Source organism: Suricata suricatta, chromosome 1 (assembly GCF_006229205.1).
Source record: "Suricata suricatta isolate VVHF042 chromosome 1, meerkat_22Aug2017_6uvM2_HiC, whole genome shotgun sequence".
Classification (NCBI taxonomy): domain Eukaryota; kingdom Metazoa; phylum Chordata; class Mammalia; order Carnivora; family Herpestidae; genus Suricata; species Suricata suricatta.
In genome coordinates, this window is record NC_043700.1 from 98,898,080 (window position 1) to 98,923,545 (window position 25,466).

A 25,466-nucleotide genomic window follows, 5' to 3' on the forward strand; every position below is an offset into this window, starting at 1 on the left:
AACTGAGGGAAAAAGGGTAATTTAATGCCTAAAGGGAGATTTCTGAAAATGATTGTAATGCACATGTTTTATGGAAATATTTGTGCCATAAATATCAATGTCTTCATGGTAGTAAAAATATTTGTTTCATACTTAGAGCTAAAATTCCCACCCCACACATATACCCTTTTTTTTTTTTTTTTAATCTTGGAATGGACTTCTTTCAATGTGCTTTGTTTTAAGAATACTTTTATAGCAGGGTAAAGGTGAAATAAAAATATTACAAATTCTTTTGAAATTTCCTCAGGCAAAATATATATATAGAATTTGTTCATACCTCTGGATATATTCTACTGGATATTTCCTACATGATAGCATTTTAGACCTTGGACAGTAAACTCTTATCTCTTTCTTAATGTCTTCCCTTTTATGCAAAATGAGAAACCCAGAGAAACTTTGCTTATTCAAACATATTGTGGAAGAACCAGTTGAATCTCCATTAGAAATGATTTTCAGACACCACCACTGGAGAACAGTACAGGACATGACATCTCTGCCCTTGTATTCTGTTATTTTCAAGTTCATGCTGAACATGGGGCTTGGCTTAGCTGAGCATTGAAGTTTGTCTGTTTTATCACAAAACCAGGGTTCTTTTTCCTCTTATCAGCCCTCTAGTAATTACCAACTTCAAGAAATTGTAGGCATTTTGTATTGCTAATAATCAGAGCTATAGTCACTGAAGATGGAAATCAGAAAGAGATCATTTGAATTAAAGGACAAAGAGACATTTAAGTGGCATAAAGGCCCAAATAACACCAAGTTATAGGAGAATATGCACTCCTCTCCCTGTTATTTATTTTAAAAATATTATTCTTCTCTGTGTTATGTACTAGTCTGACAGAAATCTGGGTTATGAATTACATGTTGATCAACAGGAAAAACCACCAGGTCAATCTCTTGAAATGAGGTTAGTCCTGATAGGTTAGGGGTTAGCCCCAGGAGCTGCAAAACTTCTGCTGACTTCTGTTTTGGTTTTCTACACTGCTTTGAAAATGGTTGCTCCAGGGGCGCCTGGGTGGTTTATTCGGTTAAGCCTCCAACTTCAGCTCAGGTCATGATTTCATGTTCTGGGTTTGAGCCCAGGGCTCTGTGCTGACAGCTCAGAGCCTGGAGCCTGCTTCAGAGTCTGTGTCTCCCTCTCTCTCTGCCCCTCCCCTTCACATGCTCTTGTCTCTCTCTGTATCAAAAATAAATAAAACATTAAAAAATTTTTTGGAAAAAAAAAAAAGAAAATGGTTGCTCCATAGAAGAGAGAGTAGGGGCACTGCAGTGTACTTTCCCTACTTTAAGGACAGATTTTTACTTTCCAATACATACTGTGTTGAAGAAATATCCTTGCAGAATCCACCTATAGCTCAATTGTCTAAATAAATAATTTTTTTCTGGAAAGATGATGTTGAAGAAAGGCTAAAGAGAATCCTATTACCTCAGAATGTTCATAGTAATGTAGACAGGGTTCTTCAAGGGCAATTTGGGCATAAATAAGATTTTGCCTCTGTCTACATTGTTGGAGAGGAAGACATTTTCTCTGCTCTTCCAAGTCCTTCTTGTTGCACTAAGAATCAAAATGATTCATGCTACAGAGGCATGAAGTTCCAAAGACAGATAAAATGAAGTATTCTGTCATTCTGACCTTAGAAGAAGGGGATGGGGGTTGGGACTTTAAAAAAGAAAGAATGAGTAACCTGACAGAGGACCCTGGGGAAGGGGAGGGGGGGGAAAAGAGATAGGGAGAGGGAGGGAGACAAATCATTAGAGACTCTCGAATACTGAAAACAAACTGAGGGCTGATGGGGAGGGGGAAAAGGGGAGAGAGTGATGGTCATGGAGGAGGGCACTGTGGGGAAGAGCATTGGGTGTTAAATGGAAACCAACCTGACAATAAACTATTAAAAATAAATAAATAAATAAATAAATAAATAAATAAAAAAGAAGGAATGAAATTCATAGGAAGATGAAAGAGTCAATATTTGGTAAATAAGTATTACCACACAGAAACAGTAGGACATAGGGAAGAGTTTTAACAGATTTTTGCTAAATTCCTCCTTGTTTACCACCCCTAGTTCATATTATAATGTAGTTACCTGTGGTGATCAGTCTCTTCATGGAGCAGGTCCTCTATCTAAATTCTTTTTAGGCAGTTGAGGGGGAGGTAAAGAGCTTTTCCTGAATCTTCTGGGTTTTTATGGCTTTTAACTAAAAATAATCTTCATGCCAAAGTGACCCATCATGGAGATGGCCTACTTTTGGTCCTTACAATATACCCCACTATAATTTATTTGGTAATTTAGGGCAAACCTCACATGTATTCAAATCATCATGGTAAGGCAGCCATGCTTTATTAAAAAATGTTTTAATGTTTATTTATTTTTGATAGAGAGAGACAGAGAGTGTGAGCAGGGAAGGTTTCAGAGAGAGAGGGAAACACAGAATCTGAAAGCAGGCTCTAGGCTCTGAGCTGTCAGCACAAGCCTGATGCAGGGCTCAACCCATGAACTGTGAGATCATGACCTGAGCTGAAGTCGGCCACTTAACTGACTGTGCCACCCAGGTGCCCAAGGCAGTCACACTTGATAAAACGTTTTCAAACTCTCAAGTAAGAAATATGAATCTTGAAATCCCTGAAGAGGTGAATGAAGTTCTTCCTCTTGGGGGAGATGGAAGTGGAGGAAAGTTCATAAAGACTGGTGACAGAAAAGTCAAAGACAAAGAAGTCACAATACAGCAAATCTTCACTATAACTTTAAAAAGAAAAAAAATACCACAGCAAGATTCATTGAAGGCATTTCCTCTTTAAGTGCCCTTTATGTAATTACTTGATTTTTTTATAGAGAGATTGCCAGAGCCTTTCCAGAAATATAAACTGTCACATTTTATAAGGCTGTAAATAATGAAATGTCCCTTTATGGAAAACACTGCCAGATTAAATTTCAGAAGTCACAAATCTTGTTGGTTTCCAGAACCACTGAGGAAAGGGGAGTAGTTCGTACTAAATAGTTTTGATAGTGAAAGACTGGGGAAATTTTGGCTAATTTTGAAGCAGCTCTGTTGTGTTCTTCCCAATGAAGACCCAGGGAAGTGAACTCTCCTTGTCTCAGGCTGTCTGTTGGCTCTATGTGGAAATAATATTACCTACTTCGAAGTATGTTTTGAAATTCCTCAAAGAATTTTGAGGCACCAGGGATTCCTCAGAGAAAAGGGAATTTTTATATGGCGTTAGCACCGTAAGACAATATAGTGTTACTACTCTTAGGTCATTTTAATTTTTAAAACAGTCTTATTTTTGAAGTATGTTTCTGTGCTGGCCCTTAAAAAAATTTTTTTTGTCAGAATGCCAAAAACATACTATTCAGAATTAACAACAACAACAAAATGTATGAAAAAGCTGTGCTGTGTGGTACCAATTGACCAGAAAGCCAGAGAGCTCACATCCCAACTGATTAGTTTTAATATTATGTAGGAAGAGCCAGTCATTTTTGGAATGACAAACATGATAGATTCTCTGAGTGAGTCCAGAGCAACTTTAGAAATATAACCAACATGTTAGCAGGTCATATTACATTGCCTGTGCTTGTGCTTATGACTAATTTTTAATATAATATGTGGGAAAGAATTAATAAAGAATAATATTAATTTATGTTTGGATCCCAAACTTCTTAACTTACATGTCAAGCTGATCATATTTTTTGGTAAGTTTTTTCTAAAGTTTTTAAGTGACAGTTAAAATGTTGCCAGTTGGCATGAAATTCTTTTAATGTGTCTGGAAGCTTATATTATGGAAACTAAAATTTAACAATATGTAGTAGGTAAGATTAATAATGTAACATATATAATTATAATATAATTAATAATATAATGTCTATAATAATACATATCAGCTTTTGGATTTAGAAAATATTAAATCCCAGTTCTTTGGAGTGAAAACTAATTCAAATAATATTTGATAAGGAAAAATGAAAACACTCTTTAAGTTGATTTTCAAGTTATTTTTTATTACTAATACAATTTTTATTTTCAGTATGTAGCTTTCAAATACAGTCTTTGTGATAAACACAGTTGGAAATAGTCTAATTTGCAGGAGAACCTAGTTATTTTTAATAGAAAAGTGTGGACAGTGTAGATACTGCTACTTTGAATAGAAATCAAATGTGAAAATCTACTTCCTCTTAAAAAGGAACATTTCTACAATTCCTCTCTACTTACAATAGCTGAGCCTATCTGATACAATATTTTATCCAAAGTTTCAATTCATTAATACATATATATGCTTGAGCCCTAATAGGGTGGCCTTTTCCAATGTGAGTGACAGCGCCAGAACATAAAAGAGACATTCAGAAATAAGTGGACTAGACTCCATGCATTCTGAAACTTAAGATACTAGACAAAATCTAAGTCATTTTAATTGCAGACACTTCACACACATGCAATGATGTGGTATTTAAACTCAAGATGGAGGAAAGGTGACAAATTAGTTTCCCTATGACTGACATACTATAGTATTTTAGAGCATGCTTTTTTAATCTATGGTAAAACAGGAACTCTGTCTACCTATGTGATTGCTAGTAGTAAAAACTATCTTAACAAATGTGGTATATGTTTATAAGCCAGGGCTCTTCCAAAAATGCTGTTTTTATCATAGAGCAGTAAGGTATTCCTACCTATAGGAATCCGACTGCAGCATGGCAGGTCTTCTGTCTCACACATCAGCTTGAATGCAAGCAATCTAACTACTCCTTTTTAAGTAACCTGGAGATAAATACCCACAATATGTTTTGTGATGATGTGACATCAGCACTTTTGCTTTTCAGAATTCTATCTCCAAAGTACCACTTCTTGAAACATCAATTTCTCCTAAAAATTTGATATGTTCATGTCTTTGTGAGTGAAGAATGTACAACTTTCCTGCCATGTATTGCTTTTCTCTTGATGTCTAAAACAAACTTAGATAGCTTCACACAAATGATAGTTTTGGTCTAGTGCATGAAAATAGGGAAATGGCTGTTTTATTATAATAATATTTAAATTTAAAAAGTCTACTTTTTAATTTTGGGTCCAGTGGAAGTTTCAGTAAATAATATAATGTATATCAGTTTCTGGAGTTGGAGTATATTAAATCTTAAGAGTAATGGAAATTACTTCTAGCATTTATAAAAGAAAGCAGCAAAATAGGATCTGATCCTCTCAGGCAATGTTTTCTGCTAAATGATCCTTATCTGAAGACACTGATATCTAGAAGGATACACTCAGTATAATTAAGTTTGAAGCAAATAAGACATTTACGTGGGGGATTCCTGAGAGTTTGATGACACACACTGATTAATATACCAGACATTAATTTGTAAGATGTCATAGAAAGTCTTAGGAGTCCATAAGTATATTTTATAGTTTGAGAGAATTCACAGTATATAAATTTAAGAAAATTTAACAACATAATATTAGAAAGTATTTATCTTTTCTTCTTAACGAAACACTGAAAAAATTACTATCTGGCTGAATCCATCAATAATAGAATGTATAATTTCTTCAGACTTCTAATCTAACTACCAAGATAAGGGACCACTTAATAGACTGGAATCTTTTTTTCTTTTTTCTTTTTTCTTTTTTTTTTTTTTCTTCAAGCCAAGCTACTTATTCAAGCACTCAACCAAAGAAACATAGCTATGTTCTGACATTGCAGGAAAAAATAGTTGTGCTGGACTTATTGAGAGATGGTATATAGGTCTCTAAGATGATCCCATCTTGCAGGATTTTCAAGAATGATTTTGACTCTGCTTGATTTTCACGAGACTCTGTAAGTTTGTCCTTGAGTGATACGTGATTTCACTGTAAATGTGCTGTATAATTCTTTCACATAACCTTAAAATTACATTTGTGAAACCCACCTTTCTTCCTTTCTTTTTTTCTTTTTTAAGTTTTATTCTGTGAAAGACACCATTATAATGATAAGTTCAAGAGTTAAAAAATCAAACAAAGCAAAATAATCACATTTAAAAATCTAACAAAGTTTTGAATACTCAAAGTTGTTTTTTATTTTAAAATGCTCTCAATTCTTGTTTGTGATGTTAAATGCTTTGAATTTCCTTGTACCGAATACTTTGTGGGTATGGCAGTAAGGAGCAGGTGTTTGATTGTCTCATGGTCGTGCTAACAAGGCATGGGTCATGAAATTGACCAAGCATCTGATCAGCTTCCTTTGAACATCCTAATGATGGCCTTCTAAAGAAACACTACCTGTTGTATAGGCTCCTGTGGCATGTTTTCTTTGACTAAATAAATGGTCATGACCTACTGTTGCATAATAACAGACACATCCGTCTACCACTTCCTTAAATCCATTAATAGTTTTTTTCTTCACATCAATCCTCACTCCATGTAACACGTAGCACAAAACCTGTCTCCCAACAATTCCTTTTGGACCTTTAATCATACATGTAGTGACACTGATGACCTAACCCACTCCTAAATTAAAACAATATTTATATAATAAGCATCAAAATGGAATAATGCACCAAAGGCCATTCTACCAATGAGAGAATCCCCAAATATCAGATCTGTTAAGGATATAAGAGATTAAATAATCTGATCTTCTCATTTGCAAATGAGGACACCTGAACTCAGAGTCTATTCTGGTCATGGACTGCTGGCTTTAAATAGATCAAAAATAAATTCTCTACTCAAGTCTTTCTATTCCCTATACATTACACAATTTGCCTCAAAAGTCTGTCTGAGTTGTATAATTATCTTACTCTTAAATATTTCTTTCCTTCTGTGAATATCTATATTTCAAATCTAAAAAAATCCAGTTTCATTGGATTTTTGAAAATGTTTCAGAGAAATGTGAAAATAATAGCAAGGAAGTCTTTTTTATATAATTATCATTCAATAACATGCTCATTGAAAACTTCTCCAACATTCTATTGTTTGCTATTTCTGCTAATGACAATTAGTACATTATATTTCATTAATTCCTTCCTGGACTAAGACACATAGAAGAAAATACATAATTTCACTCTCATTGAGCAGTGTTTAGTTGCCTAAACTATCCCCTATTAATGGAATAAATGGAATAAAGATTACAAATTAGATATACATGCCAGCACATCAAGGCAGAAAATTAATTTTTTCCTCTAAGAAATTCTCTATCATGAGCAGACAAGGAAGAGATCACTCACATGTGCATACACACACACACACACACACACGCAAACTCAAATAAATGATTTCTGAAAATAAGCCAAGACCACAAGTGAATCTAAATCTACTAGAAAAGTGAAAAGCCCTACAAAGGAACATTGTAAAAGCTACTATTATAGATAACACATGATCCGTTCTTCTAAGATTCGTGTTTAGCGTCTCCATCCCCTTGGGTGTGGGTTGTAGTTGTAATCTGCTAATGAAAGACAGTAATCAGACCTAGTTTCCATGGACATTATTTCAGAATCATTTCTGGAAGGCTGCCTGTAATATGCATATGAGAACTGTGAACCATATTGGGAGTTGGTGGGCATATTATTATTAGGTAAGGATGCAACACTATACTCTTGCCTTGCAAATGAGCCCATACTGGCCTTCTGGGCTTGAGGAACATAGGACTGTCTCTCATTCCAATCCTCTGAGGGCCCTGGAAGCACCTTCCTCCGTGCTGCTGAGACCACATTTGCCACGATGGATTCTTGGATGTTTCTGGGTTTAAAGGCATCATCCACTAGACCAAAAGGAGATTTTGCTGCTGCTTCCCAAGGAGTTAGTCTCTTGTTCTGTTTCTCTACCCCATCAGTTGATTTGCTACAGTAGCTATAAGCAGACTGGTGTACCCAAGGAGATGTTGTAGAGATGGTGGGTGGGACTGGTCTTCCAGGAAGAGAAAGGGAGTGTCCAATCTCCTAGAAACAAGGAAAATTATAGAATATCTCATTTATTTTTGTTTGTACTGATTGACTATTATTCCAAAGTAATCCTGAGCACTATAAAAATCAAATCTCCAAAATTCTTAGTCCTAAAGCCAAGACAGGTTGCTTCTGCCTGGTGTATTATTATCTCTGGGGCTTGGTTCACTTGAGACTTGCTTGTTGCTCTCCATCTCTGAACTGATAGCTCCAATCACTACCATCTCTCAGGCACAACCACCGCTGCAGGGACTCTGTTATCACTGGGAGTCACCCTTACTTATCTGCCCTCCACATATCCATATCTACATACACAGCCCACCCTCATTCATGTCCTGTTCTCTTGGTACAAAATAAACTAAACATATTGACTACCCCAGAAACAGGCCATGAGCTACTAGGCATTTTACTTTTCCCAAGTGACTTTCAATCTATTATCTTATTTTGGTCCATTAAATATAGCAAAAACGAAAACAAAAACTCAAGAGCTACTTAGTTGTATTTAACATTTCAGATCTGATGGAGTGGATGGACTTTTGATTTTCAAAATCTCTTTATACATTGCTGAAGATCATGTGGATCTTTATTTCCTATGCATGGGATATTGCCCATGTCTCAAAGAAACATTCCTAACACTTGTTTCATTTGCATTTTTCTTCCTTTTATATGTATTATATTCCTTATTTCTTTGAGAGTTTGTGTCCCTGCAACATCCTTTTCTATATGTTAAATGTTTGGTTTGTCAGTATGAAGAAATATAATTTATTGGAAGCTCTTGTATTGTCTCTTCATTTGCTCCTTCTGTATTTCTAGGAATGCTGAAGACTAGTTATCCACATGACTTTCTCACACATTTCCTTCTGCATGAAACTCTCTTAGACAAACTTCTGGCAAAAAGTGACAAATGTACACCAAGGGGAAATGAGTCAACTTTGAAAGTATTAAATAACATTGTGTTTCTGGAACAAAAAGCTCTGCCATGCTTAAAAAGGCTTTCATAAATGGTTTCAACAGCTTTTCTTTCTTAACCAGTTCTTGAATTTTATGTGAATACCAACATCTGGATTTCACAAACTATCTTAGATTCAAATGGTTTGGATTTTTTTCCCCATTAGACACAAAAAGAAGGTAGATGGTTCATTCTTGGCTTGCATGTCAAGAATAAAAAGGTTAACATAATGAATCTGTCCTCTCTCTTTTTTACCATTAAAATTTCAGTAATAACAGTTGAATCCAAAAAAACTTGCTGTCATTAATCTCTTTATCCTAATCTAGATCCAGTAAGTTCTCTGGGCTATATATATAATCAAGGAGGGGGGAAAAAGCCATTTTTTAGATACCATTTTGGATTTCATTTCCATTTCACGTTATTTATGCAATGGTTTCATTCATTTAACAAAAATTTTATTGAACTCCTAATATGTTCCAGGCACATTCATCAATGAATCTGGAAATACCAAAATGATTTAAATAGAGTCCTTACCCTCAGGAAACATACAACACATTACTAGTTTTAGCTTTGCCGTGGCAAGTTAGTCAATCATGGAGGGTCACTTTTGAGAAAAGACTCTTTACCTATCTTGACAGGATCAATAGGGAATTTTCTAAACTGTGAGAAGTATTAACATTCAATATGATAAAGAAGTATTTAGCTCTGGTCTCCCGTAGTATTTGTCTATGTCCCCCTTTCGTCCTTACTAATGGAAGAGAGAGAGCATTGATCTGTAGAGTCTTTGGATAGTTTTCAAATTCCAGTGATATCTGCTTTATGTGATCTTTGATCAGATCTAGCACCTCAGGGGCCTGTTTTAGTCAGGTCTTTAAAACAATAGTGACTTGAAGGGATGTTAAGAAAGTGATCTATGACTCTATAGAAACACAGAAGGTCATCCTGAGTTTACGTATAGGTGACTAACATCACCGGCTAATGACTACAAAAAGAAATAATTATCAATATATGTAAGAATTATGTACAACATGGACACATACACTTCAGTGATAGGACATCCTAAACACTGGACGAAAGTGAAAATTTTATGTTCCGTTTTTTCTTCCACCTTCTTACCTTGAAGACCTTCAGAAGAATGGAAACTTCACAGAGATTAGTTCAAAAAACACTGTTGAATGATATTCTAATAACAAAGGGATCAGAAATTTTTTTTCAGCTCTGGCATAAATGTTAATCAGTTGAATATGTGAGCAAAAAGTAGAACTCTGCAGTATGATACTGAAAGAGTAAGTCGAGGCTTTCTGAGGAAAAAATTTAAGTAGCATTAAGGTTAAAAAAATAATCTCCTATAGAAGACACATATGCCAAATATAGTAGCAGGACTGGTCGTGAAAGAAGAGTACAATTACATCAATGTAGAAAATGACTGTTGCTCTTCTACATATTCTTCAGACTGCCAAACATGCCTTCATGTCCTTTAAGCTAACAATAGCACATAAACTCACGAATTGTCACAGAGACACAAGGTGGTATAAATAGTTCTTTAGGTACACTGTTGTTTCTCTTTGTGCCTAAAATATTGTAGTCCTCTAGTTCCTGACTGCACCCAAACCCCTAATTTTAACATATTTTCCCAAAGCAATTTTCACATCTTGTTCTTTGGTACAATTTCCTCCTGCCAGTTTGTCCCAAGGCGCACGCTGTCCTCTGCTTGCCTGGCTAAGGGAAGCCACGTGATATACCCTGAGCCAGAAATGACCAAAGGGACCTGAAAATATCAGAGGTGTTTCTTCTATTTTGGAATCTGAATGTCTAATGGCAGAATCCGAGCATAACATGGGTTAGATCCTTTGTTGTTGTTACCGCCATGGGCTGTATTATTATCTAAAGAACTTAAAATTTTTGATATGTAAGCACTTAACTGTAACTAAGATGTTCCATTATCATTATGTCTAGCAGTATGTCTGATGTGTCACCAAACTTCTTCTTTGTTGTTTCCTGCCACCCTTTAATTTTTTTTTAATGAAAGTAATTTTTCCACTGTCACTAGGTAAGAACTTAGTAGGGTCTGTGGCATTCTGCTTTCTTTTAGGAATTGTCCTGTGGTCACTTTAGATTACCCAAACTAGTTTATTTCAAAATAGAATATTCCATTCCTTGCAGTAGCAAACTCCAACCTCAGTACTGAGTTAAATCTCTTCCTGTTTCAGGAAGATCCCCTTTCTTCTGGGAAGGCTTCGCGGTTGTCTTCTTCATGCTTTCTTTCCTCTCCTCCCTCAGCTTGCTAACTGGGACTTCTGGCTCCCTGGGCTTAGAGCACAAGGATGGAGAAGAGAAAAAGAGCAGAAGATAAATTTTTCTTGATTTGGTAACATCAAGATATGGCTTTCTACTCTCAGAGCCAGGTAGGCCCAGATAAAAAAAAAAACTCTCATGGTATCACTGAAATTCTTATCAGTGGGGACATCTTGCTTGTAGTCCTCAATTCAGTCCAAGTCATCCCTATGTTGGGTGGTAACTTGTGACTCATTCTGCATCCCCTAGGAAGCTGAAGCTACAAGGATCCATTTGAAAAGGCCCCAAGACAACCCCATCCAGCTCTCCTTTGCTCCTAACCTGCTGTGGTCCATGGGGGAACACACATCATTTGCCTTTGGGCGTACAGCAGCAGATTTCCTGTCCTTTGCCAAAACAAATTTTGAGCCCATCCCTCACCTCCCAGATTTTGTGGGAGGGTGTCAGGCTCCAATCCACTCTGTCGTCCTATGCGTCCTCATGCAGACATCTCATATCAAGCTCTCAAAGAAGCCACTATGAAACTCTTCTCTCAAGGGAGTAGAGACCTCCTCACCTCCATCTACTCCAAACCTACACCCTGTGGTTTATGGCATCCAGAATTCTTCCTCACGAAATCCTCTCTCCTTGCATACTCTGATTCCTTATAATGACCTAGACCTGACTGGGTGGTTCCAGAACTGTGGGAGTGGTTTCCTGCTGTGTTCTTTGTAGAGTCTGTAGTTTAGTCTGAAATCAGACTTTAGAGTGTAGCATCTGTGATCTATGAGGGCCTTGGGGGAACTTTCGCCTTAATATCCTACCTATTATGCCACATTATCATTTTCAATAGACCACAAAAGTCCTTCTCTCATTTTTCTTTTAAAAATGTAATATAGGCTAAACATAGAATAAAATATTGTTCTAATGATTAATTTCAAGAAATTCAAATGGTCTTCTGAGCTGAAACCTTATACCTCACTCAGGCCTTGCTCTGGAGAAGGGGGCTCACTTCTTTTCAGCGCATCTTGGTCAGTCCTTGGGCTTTCACTCTTGAGAACTTCCTCCTTACACTGAACCCAGTTTTGCCTCCCATAACTTTATTCCAGTGATCCTAAGAGCATAAAATGCATCTGTTTCCACTTCTATACAGCATTTTCTTCATGAATTTCCAGTTGCTTCCACCATCTTTGGACACTTCACCAGCTTGTAGCAATCCCTTATTTTCAAACTAAGGAGAAATGACATTTGTGGCGGTCATTCTTTCAAGCGTTCTGCATCCTTCTTCCTCCTGTTTGTTAGGTAAGGCTAATTTAGATATGATATCTTTATTTTCTTAAGTAGATTTAGATAAATAAACACAAACACCAAAAGCAAACCAGTGAAGACATCATTCAAACTGACCAAGGAGCCTTGTCATCTGGCAGATGGCACTGTGGATAATGCACGTAGAACACTCAGTCTGTGCTTATTTCGAGTAGCATGTCCTTTAAGTGTTCAACGCATGAAAGGACATGTTAATCTTTAGCCAGTCCAATACGATGCATGCAGCACAGGCTGCAAAGATTCCCAGTAAACTCACGAATCACCTGGTGTTATTTATTCCCACCAATGGCTAAACATAAAGGAGCCAGTTTCCTACCTCTGCCTTTAATAATAGCCAATACCAACAGCTCACACCCTGTGCCAAGAGGTGGCTACTAATTGCATTACATGTAGTATTTCATATAATCCTCGAAGCCCCCATGAGTAGGCCCTATTATCTCTATTTTCAAGGACGAGGACAAGGACATGAGACTTAAAGAAGGTAAGCAAATTCCCCAAGTGTAAAAGCTAGTACGTGCTGGAGTGGGGAAGCTGGACCGACATAGTTTCACATCCGAGATCTTAGTCAAGGGTTAGACTATACTTGCAATGAAACTGTTTTGAGGAAACATCTTTTTAAAAAAATATTCAAATCCAAGCAAGCTAAATGAAATGAAATCTTAGAAATTTTGGAAAGAATCCTTTAAATTGTGCTTGGGTTTGGATGAATTCATGTTGGCATCTTCCACTTGTCACAAGAGCAAGCAAGTGCCAGGGTACAGGGAATGCATCACAGTTAGACACACTCCCTTTATGGGAAAGGAAGACACACCAGGGGCTCTGCACTCAAGTCACCCGAAAGCTCAGAGAAGCTGAGGGCCTTTCTCAGTTGAACATAATCAACTTTTCATGTCAATTAAATGTTGATTTATCTACATAAGGCAGGTACTGAAGCATTTTTGTTAGCTTCCTTATCAAACTGTCTAGTAACAAATTTAAATGGAAGGAAACATTTAACATTTTAAAAAGACATTTAGGGGCATTTGGGTGGCTCGGTCAATTAAGTGTCCGACTCCAGCTCAGGTCATAATCTCACAGTTCGTGGGTTCAAGCCCCACATTAGGCTCTGTGTTGGAGCCTGCTTCGGATTGTGTGTGTGTGTGTGTGTGTGTGTGTGTGTGTGTGTGCCCCCCTCCTCTGTTTGCTCCCGCTCTGTCTCTCTCTCTCAAAAATAAATAAACATTTAACAATTTTAATTTTAATAAAGAAATAAATAAGAAGTGTAGCCTGAGATTTACTTAAGACAACGAAGTGAAGTCTAAAGCAATGCAAGGGCATTCTTTCACCCTAGAAGCCAAACAAGTTTAATATGATATAATTTGAAGTTCAAATTATTTTATACCATAAACCTTAAAAGCCAAAAACTTCTTTGGACTGAATTCCTGCTTAAATATTCATAGAGAAAGTGTCTCCAACGGACAAATATTATTTCAACTCCTTCGATACTGTTCTTAAACACATGATCAGTAAATATTCATCACAAACATATCCTTTATCATAAGCAAACTCCAACAGAGGCAAACAGAAATAACAGTTCATTTGTCTTTTAAATCATTCATAAGAATTTCTCTGCTTCAGATTCTGCATCTCCCTCTCTCTCTGCCTCTCTACCACTCTTGCTCTGTCTCTCTCTCTCAAGAATAAATAAACATTAAAAATAATTTTCTTTAATTTAAAAAAGAAAGGAAACACCTGGGTAGCTCAGTCAGTTAAGAGTCCAACTTCAGGTCAGGTCATGATCTCACAGCTTATGAGTTCAAGCCCTGTGTAGGGCTCTGTGCTGACAGCTCAGAGCCTGAAGCCTGCTTCAGATGTGTCTCCCTCTCTCTCTTCCCCTCCCTCCCCCACTCATGCTCTGTCTCTCTCTCTCTCTCTCTTTGAGAAATAAACACCTAAAATTTTTTAAAATTAAAATCATTCATAAGAATTTCTTAAAAAACAGAGGACTATGAAGAGGCATATGAATGGCAGAAAGCATCAGGCATTCTCCAGCTTCCCATACCAGTCGGGGGTGGGAGGTGGGGGCACTGGGTGCCTCAGTTGGTTAAGCCTCTGACCTTGGCTCAGGTCTTGATCTCACAGATCAAGCCCTGCAAGGGGCTCTGTACTGACAGCTCAGAGCCTGGAGCCTGCTTCGGATCCTTTGTCTCCCTCTCTCTCTGCCCCTTCCCTGCTCATGCTCTGTCTCTCTCTCTCTCAAGAATCAGTAAACATTCTTAAAAGTTTTTAAATACATCCAGTCTGCAACCATTTCTCATGCCTCCGCTGGCACCATCCTAGGCTCAAGCATCGTAATCTTCCCTGGATTATTGCTATGGTCTCCTAATTGGTTTCCCTGGTTCCAGCCAAAATTATTCTGTTGAAACCCAACCCAGATTATGTCACTTAGTCCTCTGTTTAAAATCCTCGCTTGGCTTCTCATTTCCAAAAGGAAAATCAAAGCCGTTTCATTGACCCACAAGGCCCACCCCTCCTTACATCTCTGATTTAATTTCCTCCTGCTCTCTCCCTCTCACTTGTATCTAGCTACACTGGTCTCTGCTATTGTTTTTTTAACACACCACACTCCTATCTCAGGACCTTTACACTTGCTTGGTACACAGCCTGGAACATAGTACTTCAGACATTAGTATGACTACTGTTTCATTTTCTTTAGGCCTTACTCAAATATCATATGATCACTATTTAGCTATTGTCTGTCTGTCTCTCTATCTGAAATTCCCTATGCCCTTCCTGTTTTATTTCTCCCTTTAGGCTTATGTCTATTTAACATAATAAATGCTTTATTTATTATTTTGTGTATGTGCTTCTTCCCACTAGAATTTAGCACCATGTAAGAGTAAGAGTTATTGTTTTATTTTGTTTTATTCATTTAGACATTTCTAGGCCTAAAGTGCTGCCTGGCAAGTAGATTCTTAGTAAGTATTTGTTGAACGAATGAAGTTTCTGTTTCAGAATGCTAGAACCAGGAAACTTGGTCACAAAAATTCTAGGTCATGTATGTAGCCCCACATCAGTTACATGTGGTGAGGGACTCACACCAACAGACTCATCCCCAGCACCCTCACCATACACACACCAGCATGCACACCAAGCCATGTTTGTCAAAACAAATAGGATTAATCAATATTTGCAAACACTGATTTTTCTAAACAGGTAGAAGATTTTAACTTGTAGGTAAAATGATTTGTGTTTGCGGGTGCACGTGTTTTCACCCTTTCAAGTGTTCTGACTCCCCAAATGAGAAAAGTCATAGCATTCTATGCATCAATCAATCCTAAAGAAACTGTAAAATATATTTTCAGGATTTAAAAGGTAAGACCTAAGAAGAAAAAGATAATGGACATTGGGATTAGTTAGAATTAGTTAGGAGAGAAAGCTGAAAGTTGATTTTCCATTTATCCTGAGACTACAAGCAGGTGTAGAAATGGCATTTTCTACTCACTAATCTCTTAGGGGCACTTCCAGCTTCCCTGAGTCGTGGATGAACTATCCTGATAGGGAAGCAGGTTAATAGGAAAGATATTTCTCCACGAAGATATAGAATTCTATATCTAGAGATCTTTAAAGGTAGGATAAATGCTCCTTTGAGGTGATTGACATACAGCCAAGCTTAACGTCAAGGGATAAAGAGAATATTAAGGTCATTGTTGTTCTACTCTCTTAATAAAATAGTCTCTAACTCATATTCCCTGAGACCTGCTTTTCTAAAAGTGGATCTTACATTTTCTTCACCAGTGGAGTTTGGGAAATTTTGTTGTAGCACTCTCTTATCTAAAAAATAGAAGAGAATGCCCATATCTTTCGATAGAAATCTGCAGCATTATGTTTCTCATCAAGAATAGTGCAGGGGTTGGGCACTATTTATGTCTGACTTCGGCTCAGGTCATGAGCCCATGGTTCGTGAGTTTGAGCCCTGAGTTGGGCTCGCTGCTGTTAGCTCAGAGTCCACTTCCGATCCTCTGTCCCTCTCTCTCTCTCTCTCTCTCTCTGCCCCTCCCCTCCTACCCCCTCATTTTTCTCTCTCTTTGAAACATAATAAACAAACAAAAAAGAATAGTGCAGAAGCACCTGGGTGGCTCAGTCGCTTAAGCAGCCGACTCCTGATTTCAGCTCAGGTCATGATCTTACAGTTTATGAGTTTGAGCCCCACACTGGGCTCTGCAGTAAAAGCACAGAACTTCCTTGGGATTTTCTCCCCACCCCTCTCTCTCTGCCCCTTACCCCACTTACATAGGCTTTCTCTCTCAAAATAAATAAGTAAACATTAAAAGAAAAAAAGAATAGTGCAGAGAATAAGGACTAATAAGTCACATTATTGAAAATTAGCCAAGTAATCATATATTGCTTAGATAGTTCCATGAAAGAAATAGACATCAAAAAAAGAGATACCATCTTGTCAGTAGTGCTTCTCATCTTGGCTCTGCCACTATTTATCTTGATTCATTTCAGATTAACTTTTAGATAAATCTGGGTTCTGAAACAATACACTTTTTAAAAGTTTATTTTATGTTTGGAGGAAATTCCTTTGTGAGAATGGGTAAGGGTTATAATTGACAATGGAAGCAAGCATGATATATTGGAAAGAATGTGAACTTGGATATCACAGTGATCTGGGAGTCTGGCCTTTGCCTCTGGTGACCCGTAGATTTCAACCTCTCCAGCCCTAGTATGTCCCTTGGCTGTAAAATAGTAATAATGCTGGCTACAGTCTCAAGATTATGGGTAGAGGAGAGATTTTACTTAGAAATCGAATGCCACCCGGCACAACAAATGGTGAATACTCATGTTATTGTGAGAAGAGCCTGTGAGGTCTTAAAAGGTGTCAGAGACCTGGCAGAACCTTTTGTTCAAGAGGCAACTGCATAGGCAGGCTGCTACCCAGGATAAAAATAGGAGGGAGCCTTGCCTTTGAAGTGGCATTAACACCACACGCCTCAGATACCGCTGTGCCAGCCATTGCTTCCCTCCCACCAGAACGAGGGCAGCAGAGCGACCAGAAACATGCACTGACCTCACCCCTCTGCTAGCTCTGGGTGCGCCAAAATACAGACGTCTTGATCGTTCTTAACCTTCTGTTATAAAAGAATAAAAATAACCGCATTAAACTTAAGGTCATGAAGACCCATGTTAAGAAGGAGTTTGTATATATGCTTCTGTGTTCCGTTTTATCTTAGAAGCCGTGATAGCCGTAACTAAAGTGTCTAGAGTTATTACTAAGTACTAATCATACCGGTAGGCAAGTTTTTCTATTAACTTATTTAACCCTCTCAACAACCCTATAACCTCAATCTTGCAAACGAGGAAACTGAGGCATAAAAATTAGGTTACCCTGGGTCACATAGCTGGTATGTGTCTATGTAGGAAAATTTAAAAATTAAAGTAATAGATAATAAAATTTTATCTAGATAATATTAGGGAATTAAATCTATTAGTGAAAAGAAATGAACTACACAATGTTTTACCCCCTCATTCTCCTTTATCTTCAAAAAAAAAGTATGTCATTCTAGAAATTATAGCCTTTGAAAACACTTCTACTAATATAGACTGCATTCTATTTAAAGAGCTGGAATTGACATTTTGATATTTTTATTTCTTGGGGAAAAGCCTTAAATATGTTTTTTTTATAAAAGTCTACTTAAATCGGCTTGCATATAAAAATAAAATCTTTTAAACAATTTCAAAATATTTTCTGAAGAGAAGCTCTCTCTTCACAGAAGATTTAAATAGTAAAAGTCTGAATAACATATTAAAAGTTCACATTTCATCAGTTTCTATAGAGAGAAAAAAAGTATTTTTCACAATAAACAAAGGATGTTGATTCTGTACAAAACAGATGAATTGTTGACTTTGTGGAAGGTTCTTGTAAAGAAAACTGTCAATGCCTGGCATATAATAAGCATTTCATATAGGAGAGTCATTATGACTAGTATAAAATTAATATACCAGCAAGCCTACTTAAAATGTGTTTAACTATCTGAATATATACACACATAATATCCTAGATACTTTTCCTAAAACAAATTCAGGTCCCTGCCGCCTCCCTCCCTCATTCACAAAAAGAAAAGTCACCATGAACGTGCATTTGACTCTAGAAAAAAAGTAGGGATAAGAGAGATGATTTTAAAATATATTTTATAGCTTTTTTGCTTGCTATTTGATGCAGAGCTAATATCCCTTAAGCAAACTCATTTCCAAGTAGAATGGTTTTGACGTTCTCAGAAAAATTTTACCGAATAAAATTTTAGGAATAAGAATTTTTAAGAGATGTGTGCATACCATGTAATAACCTTGACCGGGCCCTTTGCCTGACAACATTCTCCACGTTTCTCTCTGGCATGTGTTTAAGCTAGCTTCCTCTCAATCTACTTTAATTGCATTAAAAAACTGACAAACTAATGCTGGTTAATGGTAATGACAAAGACACATCAACAACTATGCAACACGTGACAATATTATTTCCCAAAGATGTGGAAAATACAGTATGAGAAAAATGACTTACTTGATCTTTGTCACTGTTTTTCTGTCCATTGCGTTTCTAAGCTTATGCAATAGATACTTTGATTCATTTCCTGGTCCCTGGGGAAAATGTTTAAACTACTGTTCTTGGGAAATTTAAGATGTACTGCCAAATCATATTTATGTTTCCTTCATCAAAAACATGGCCCTAGAGTGATGTTTAAAATTAGCAATCAAAAAATACAGCTCTTCATCCGGGAAATCACCAAAAACTTATTTTCTTACGCACAGAATAGGAAAAATTTTGCTTAATTGACTTACCACATCTCTCTGGTCCAAGTGGTAAGTTTTATTTCATGATATCTTTCTTGTCTGAGGGATTTATGCTAATTTCATGTACGTCAGCTGATTTTAAAGAGACAGGAATTTCATAAAGTAAGTGGTGTTTTCAGATGAATGATTGTTTTTCTAAAATAAATAAAAGGACACTAAGAGGGAAAAGAGATTAAAGTGGAGTATACAATGATGGCCAGGATGGTGTACTTTTCAAATACTAATGGAGAATGTGGGAATATCTTTTACCAGAAATGTCCCAAGAACACTTCTTCAAAATGGGAAGCATTTACTGCACTTGAAAATACTAATAACAGGTGTATCTGTAATCCAATTAATGGTCCAAGGAGGTGTCTCAGGAGACATTAGTATGCTTTAATTTTGCCCTTGGTGTTTGCTATTATTACAGCTTTTCCTATTGGTATAGCTTTCTTAATGTTCTCCCAAAACAGCAATATGTAACTTCACAGACATAACACTGAATATTAATACTATAGCAAATATTGCTATGTGGGCCACAGGCCACAGGAATGAGTCCTTATCACTCCCCTAACTATTCCTCATTCTCAAGATCACCTTCGTTTTGCTAATGTTAGGTGGTTATTGATGACGCAATTGTCAAACCATTTTTCCTTCTTTCAGTATTGATTCATGCAAACATATCCTTGAATTAACAAAGCCTTGTCAATTAGCTAAAACACTTCATCAACCCTCCAGACCACATTGGATATATGAACTTAGCCTAAGATAAAAGATAAATTCATCTGGAGGTCTTAAAATGTCTACATCCTTATAAGTACACATCTGAGATTGAGAGAAGAGGCTTTGGTAATATGTATGTCTGAAGTTCTTTTTTTTTAAATTTTCCTAATTTTTTTTTGAGAGAGAGACAGATTATAAATGGGGAGGGACAGAGAGGAGGGAGACACAGAATCGGAACCAGGCTCCAGGCGCTGACTGTCAGTACAGAGCCCCATGCAGGGCTTGAATCCACAAACCACGAGATCATGACCTGAGCTGAAGTTTGTTGTTTAACTGACTGAGCCACCTAGGCGCCCCTGTATGTCTAAAGTTCTTAAGCAACTATACATTAAAACAAACAAAAAAAAATAAAAAAATAAAAAACACTGAGTAAGGGATGGAAAAAGTGTCTAGAGCTTATCTTTTTGTAAAAAAATTCCTAAGTTACACCTGTCAAAAATTTCTGCTCAGATTTGTTTTGATCAATTTCTTAAATATTATGAGACATTTTCTGATAGTAGGGTGTAGATTTTTCAGTTCTATCCTTGTTCTTAACCTTGGCCTATTTCTGTATTGGTAATTCTCATGCAGGGAAGTTCCTTTTAAAATATCATTAGTAGATCAGCCATTGTTGACCCTCAGGAATCACACAAGGGTATGACGTAGGAAGGATGGAACTTTTATGTGTTTCAGCTGGGAGGAAAGTTATCTCCAGATTCTTTCACTTCAAGCGCTTTAAAGAGGTGCGGTAGGAGCAACAGTCTCCTACAATTTTCACTGTGCGCCAGTCATTTCCAGGTGAAATGCAACTTCGATGTTATAACTAGTTGCTAAACGCAGTTCAGTCTAGATCAATACTTTTTTTTTTTTTGCAAAAACTGAAGTGTACACGTGACTTTGATACACTGATCATTAAACATTTATGCACCATTCATGACAGGATTTTGACTTTGCATGTTTGCTAGGTAGAATATCATAGAAATTTAAAGAACAAACAAAAAGACAACACAACAGAGGCTGAATAGTGAAAGCAAAGAAGATAAATATTAAATGGTTCTTCTTTATAAAAGACTGCTTTCTTTATGAATGCATGATACATTTGACATAATTTTATATAATGGACCATGAATGCTTTACAGGCAAAGGATGAAGGTCTAGTGATGCAGGTGAAATGATAAGCAGAGGGTCCTGGAAGTTCTGCTTTACAGCACGCCACCAGCTGTTTCTCACCTTACCCCTGGCAGCCGAGAGGCTGCTCTGAGTTTCACAATGCTCTCCCTCCTCCGGACATCTTTGTGTGTGTTTTTCTTTCTTTCTTTCTTTCTTTCTTTTTTTTAAATTTTTAATGGTTTTTTTGAGATTTATTAATTTATTTTTGAGAGACAGAGACAGTAGGAGCAGGGGAAGGTCAGAGAGAAAGAGAGACACAGAATCTGAAGCAGCTCCAGGCTCTGAGCTAGCTGTCAGCACAGAGCCCGACGCAGGGCTCGAACCCACGAACCGTGAGATCATGACCTGAGTCGTAGCTGGATGCTTAACCGACTGAGCCACCCAGGCGCTCCTGTGTGTGTGTTTCAAGAATAGTCGAGGGAAACTATAATCACACTTTGCAGACACTAGAACTGCAGCAAATCATTCTAGTGATGGCTTCAAGAAAAGAAAAATTATTCTCTTCTAAGCTCTGCTCTGCCGCATTAAAAGAAAATCATGCACTTAATTTTAAAATGTGGTTCCTGAGGCAAAGATCTTGGAATTAAAGAGGTAAGGAACAGACAGATTTTATCTTGTCAGGTTTTAAACTGAACTTGATTTTTAAAAAATATTGAACTACATCAAAATACTCACAGAATTTAAAAACCCAGATTTTTAAAAGAAGATATTAATATAGCGGATTAGAAAATCTAAGCGATGGAAGGGATTGGAGATCCTGCAATCTAGATTCCATGAGGCACAAGACTTTTTCTTACAGCACACCTGAGAGAGAGGCATTGCGGTGGTAAAGGCACAGGCTATGAAAACAGATAAACTTGGGAGTCAGTGGGTGGGTCTGCCATTCTAGGAATATTTGTGTGACTTTGCGCAATTTTCGTAACCTCTCTGAGCTCCAGTTTGTTTTTCAATTAAAAAAATAAGGGTAATTTTCCTCTGAATAAGATTGTTATGAGAACGAAATTAAGTACATGTATTAAAGCTCTTAACACATTTTTTGCATCTGATATATATGCTAATTCCTTCTTGACCTCTTCCCCGCAAGATTTTGAAGTTTTAAGTTAAACTGAAACTTACTAGCTTGTAACTTCTGTTCATTAGTCCTAACATTCCTTCTTCATCAACAGTGGCATTTACTCTCTCATCCTCACCAGAATTCCTCAAATATCCAGCCCTCCCATCTCTCTTTGGTCTCTTCTCCTCCCACCAGTAATTGGACATTTATCTCATATTACGAAACTTCCAGACGTCACCATCCTTTTCGTGTTAGAAATAAACTTCAGTGTGTCAAAGACCTGAAAAACAATACTGCTGTTGGGGTCAAAACTGCTACTCAGTGGGTCTACTTGTCCCTTTGTTCTGTACATTCCTCTAATATTTAAGCAGCTTCTGACTGATTTTGCATTTTATCAGTCTACCACACCATTGGACCATCTTAAAGTAAAGGCACAGCAAAAACATTGGGATCTTTGTCCCAGTGATCATTAAAGTATGCAAATTTCTTTGTAGTTTTGAAAGTTTTAAATCATATTTGTATTCATTTTAAAAGGCAAATTCCTCCAAAATTCTCTTTCAGCCTAGATCCCCAAATAAAAATGTTTTGATTACTGCCAGAGAGATTTAAGTTAGTTATTAGTAAGAACATTTTTGACTGCAGATAACACACTCTATTGCCCTACAGCCAAGGGAAGTCCTACAATCCCTTTCCCCAGAGATAAGAGAAAACAGCCACGGAGCTTTGTACAGTCCCTTCTCTAGATGATAAAATTGTATCATTCTATTCCTAGAAATATTTATCCCCAGCCTTGATGAGAAGCAGAGGGTCAAATAAAATCTGAAAGCCCTCTTTATTCTTCTGTTTAAAAAAGCAAATAAGAAAGAATGTTTAGAGCAACTTATTCACGAGTTTTAGAATGGCTGCCTGGGAAGCCCTTCCCGAGCAGGAAGAGAGTTTGCTGCCATCTCCTGGACCTCGGAGAGCAAGTCCGCGAGGTCAGCCCTGCAGTGCCTGCTCACTGCAGACAAGGCGTCAAGAGCATTTGAAAGCAGGTGCAGTTTACAAGTCTGGCTGTGTCTGACTGGATAAACTGGAAAACTATTTATGGGCTTCAAAGAATGAGGTTGACCTGTTTTGTGTGTTAGAAAAGTGTTTTTCAGACTGTGGTTCACAATCATTAGCATCAAAATCACCTGGGGTGTCTGTTACAAGAACAAATTCCTGGGCCCCACCCAGACCTACTAAATCAGAATTTCCAAGGTGGGGCCAGATGGGGAAAAAAGGTCTTAATTTCCTCCGAGAAACAAGGTTGGAAAACTGTGTTAGAACACTGTGAAGGCAATAGTTGGCTAAAACCAAAGTGCTGTAGATAAAGGAAATCTTACTGGTGGGTAAACTGAAGTGTACAGTTAAAATAAAAACTAAGTGATATCATTTGCTTTGCTTTTTATTTCGGTAATACTACTTCAAGTCTTAACATTTTGCTGGATGTTTCATAATGTAGAATTCAAAATCTAGTTAGCTGTTTTGGGTTTATATGAAGACTTATAATTGGTACCATTTGGTGAGCATTAACAAGTGGGCCAGACCATCAATAAACTCTTGAGTGTGATATAAAGAATAAAACAAGACCTAATTGTCAGAGAATTGATATGACACTTGGCAGTTTATTTCTATTAGTCCAGCTTATTCTTTGGGGATTTTCAGCTCTAGAGGATGACTTCGTGAACATTTCTTTACCAATCTGAGAGATGTTAGGAGAAAAAAGAACTAAGGGCTATGCAATTCGAGAAAGAGATCTAGTTGTTTTTTACTTTTTAAGAAAAAAAAAACCATAATTAAATGGCACAAAAGGAAAACAGAACTAAATCAATTGAAATGTCTTTGAAACAAAAGGAATTTTGGATTCAGATAAAATTTTCAGCATCTCAGCTTGTTTTGATTTTTGGTTTTTGTTTTTCTCTTCAAGACTAAGTCCTGACTTCTGCTTCTGAGTTGGAAAGAGTCTAGAAGCACACCAGAAAAACCACCAACATTCCCTGGGCTTTAAAGGCAGCTGGAATTCTCAGTTCCTCCCTACGTCAGGCACTCAGCTTCTGAGAATTGTTTTTTATCGCTTGTTGTGTGAGCCGGGAGTGTGCTCTCTTCAGATAGAGGTTTCACTCTGTTTTTGGAAACTGCTCACGCTTCTCAGGCAAGGGGATCAATTACTCTAAAAAGGCCAGGTTACTGACCCTTTGTCCTGGGACAGTGTCAGGGAGGAGGGATAAGAACAGCTGTCTGCAGCGCCTTCAGAGGCCAGCCAGGTTCTGTCAGAGCCCCAGCTGCTGCAGGGCTGAGCTGGGGGAGCCTTGGCGAAGGGGTGCTAGCTGCCCCCGCTCTGTGTGAGCAACCGATGTAAGCTTCAACTATCCTAACAGAACCGTACTCAGAATACCAGCTACCCAATTTTGAGAATATATTTAATTCACAGGCATTTCCCCATAAGAATTCTCTTTATAGTGCTCAGTGCACCCCTACTGGTTTTAACATGGATACTTGGGATTGAGCACAGACCCTTTACAGTGGAGTCTCAAAGCTGATGTTAGGGTTTGTTTTTGTTTTTAAAAATTGTACCAGTCGTTCTGAATCCTGGTCTCATTTTGTATACCACTACAACAATGCTAGTACAACAGATAAAGTCGAAGAAGAAAAAAATTGTCCAACAGGCTGAATAGAGACGAATATAGACGTATAGAGCTTCAGGAAGAAAACAGAGAAGAAATGATTTCTTAGCAAAAGACTCTTGAGAGTAGATTATTTGTGTCCATAGGAGATTTATAGACACTGCTTCTGCTTTTTCTATTTTGGGTTAGATCTCTTAAACTGGGATTCACACTAACAGAAGAAAACAAAAGAACTTGTTTAATTGTTGTATTTTCTTCCTTGGACATTTTTGAAATAGTAGCTATTGTTCGTTAAGTGACCTTTGCAATAATATTCATAGCTAACATATGTTGAATGCTTTCAAGATGCCAGGCACTGTTCTATACACACAACACTTACTGATTCATATAATCTTTACAATGTGTGAGGTGCGCCTACTATTGTCCCCGTTTCAGAGCTAAGGGTACCGAGGCTCAAAGAGGTGGAATCATCTGCCTAGAGTCTCCCAAGAAGCCCGGGGTGGGTCTGGAATGCAGCGGCTGGCAGTCTGGCCCGGGGCCACACTTGC

General features: G+C 37.4%; 1 protein-coding gene across 1 annotated transcript in view; it reads right to left on the reverse strand.

Annotated features, from left to right (window-relative positions):
* Positions 1-5,933: 5,933 nt before the first annotated feature.
* The window catches only part of SYNPO2 (synaptopodin 2), a 168,820-nt gene continuing 149,287 nt past the window's right edge, over positions 5,934-25,466 (reverse strand). Inside the window, exon 5 of the mRNA XM_029941564.1 lies at positions 5,934-7,922. Within this exon, the coding sequence (XP_029797424.1) occupies positions 7,386-7,922 (537 nt within the window). The 3' untranslated portion in view covers positions 5,934-7,385. The remainder of the gene's footprint in view (positions 7,923-25,466) is intronic.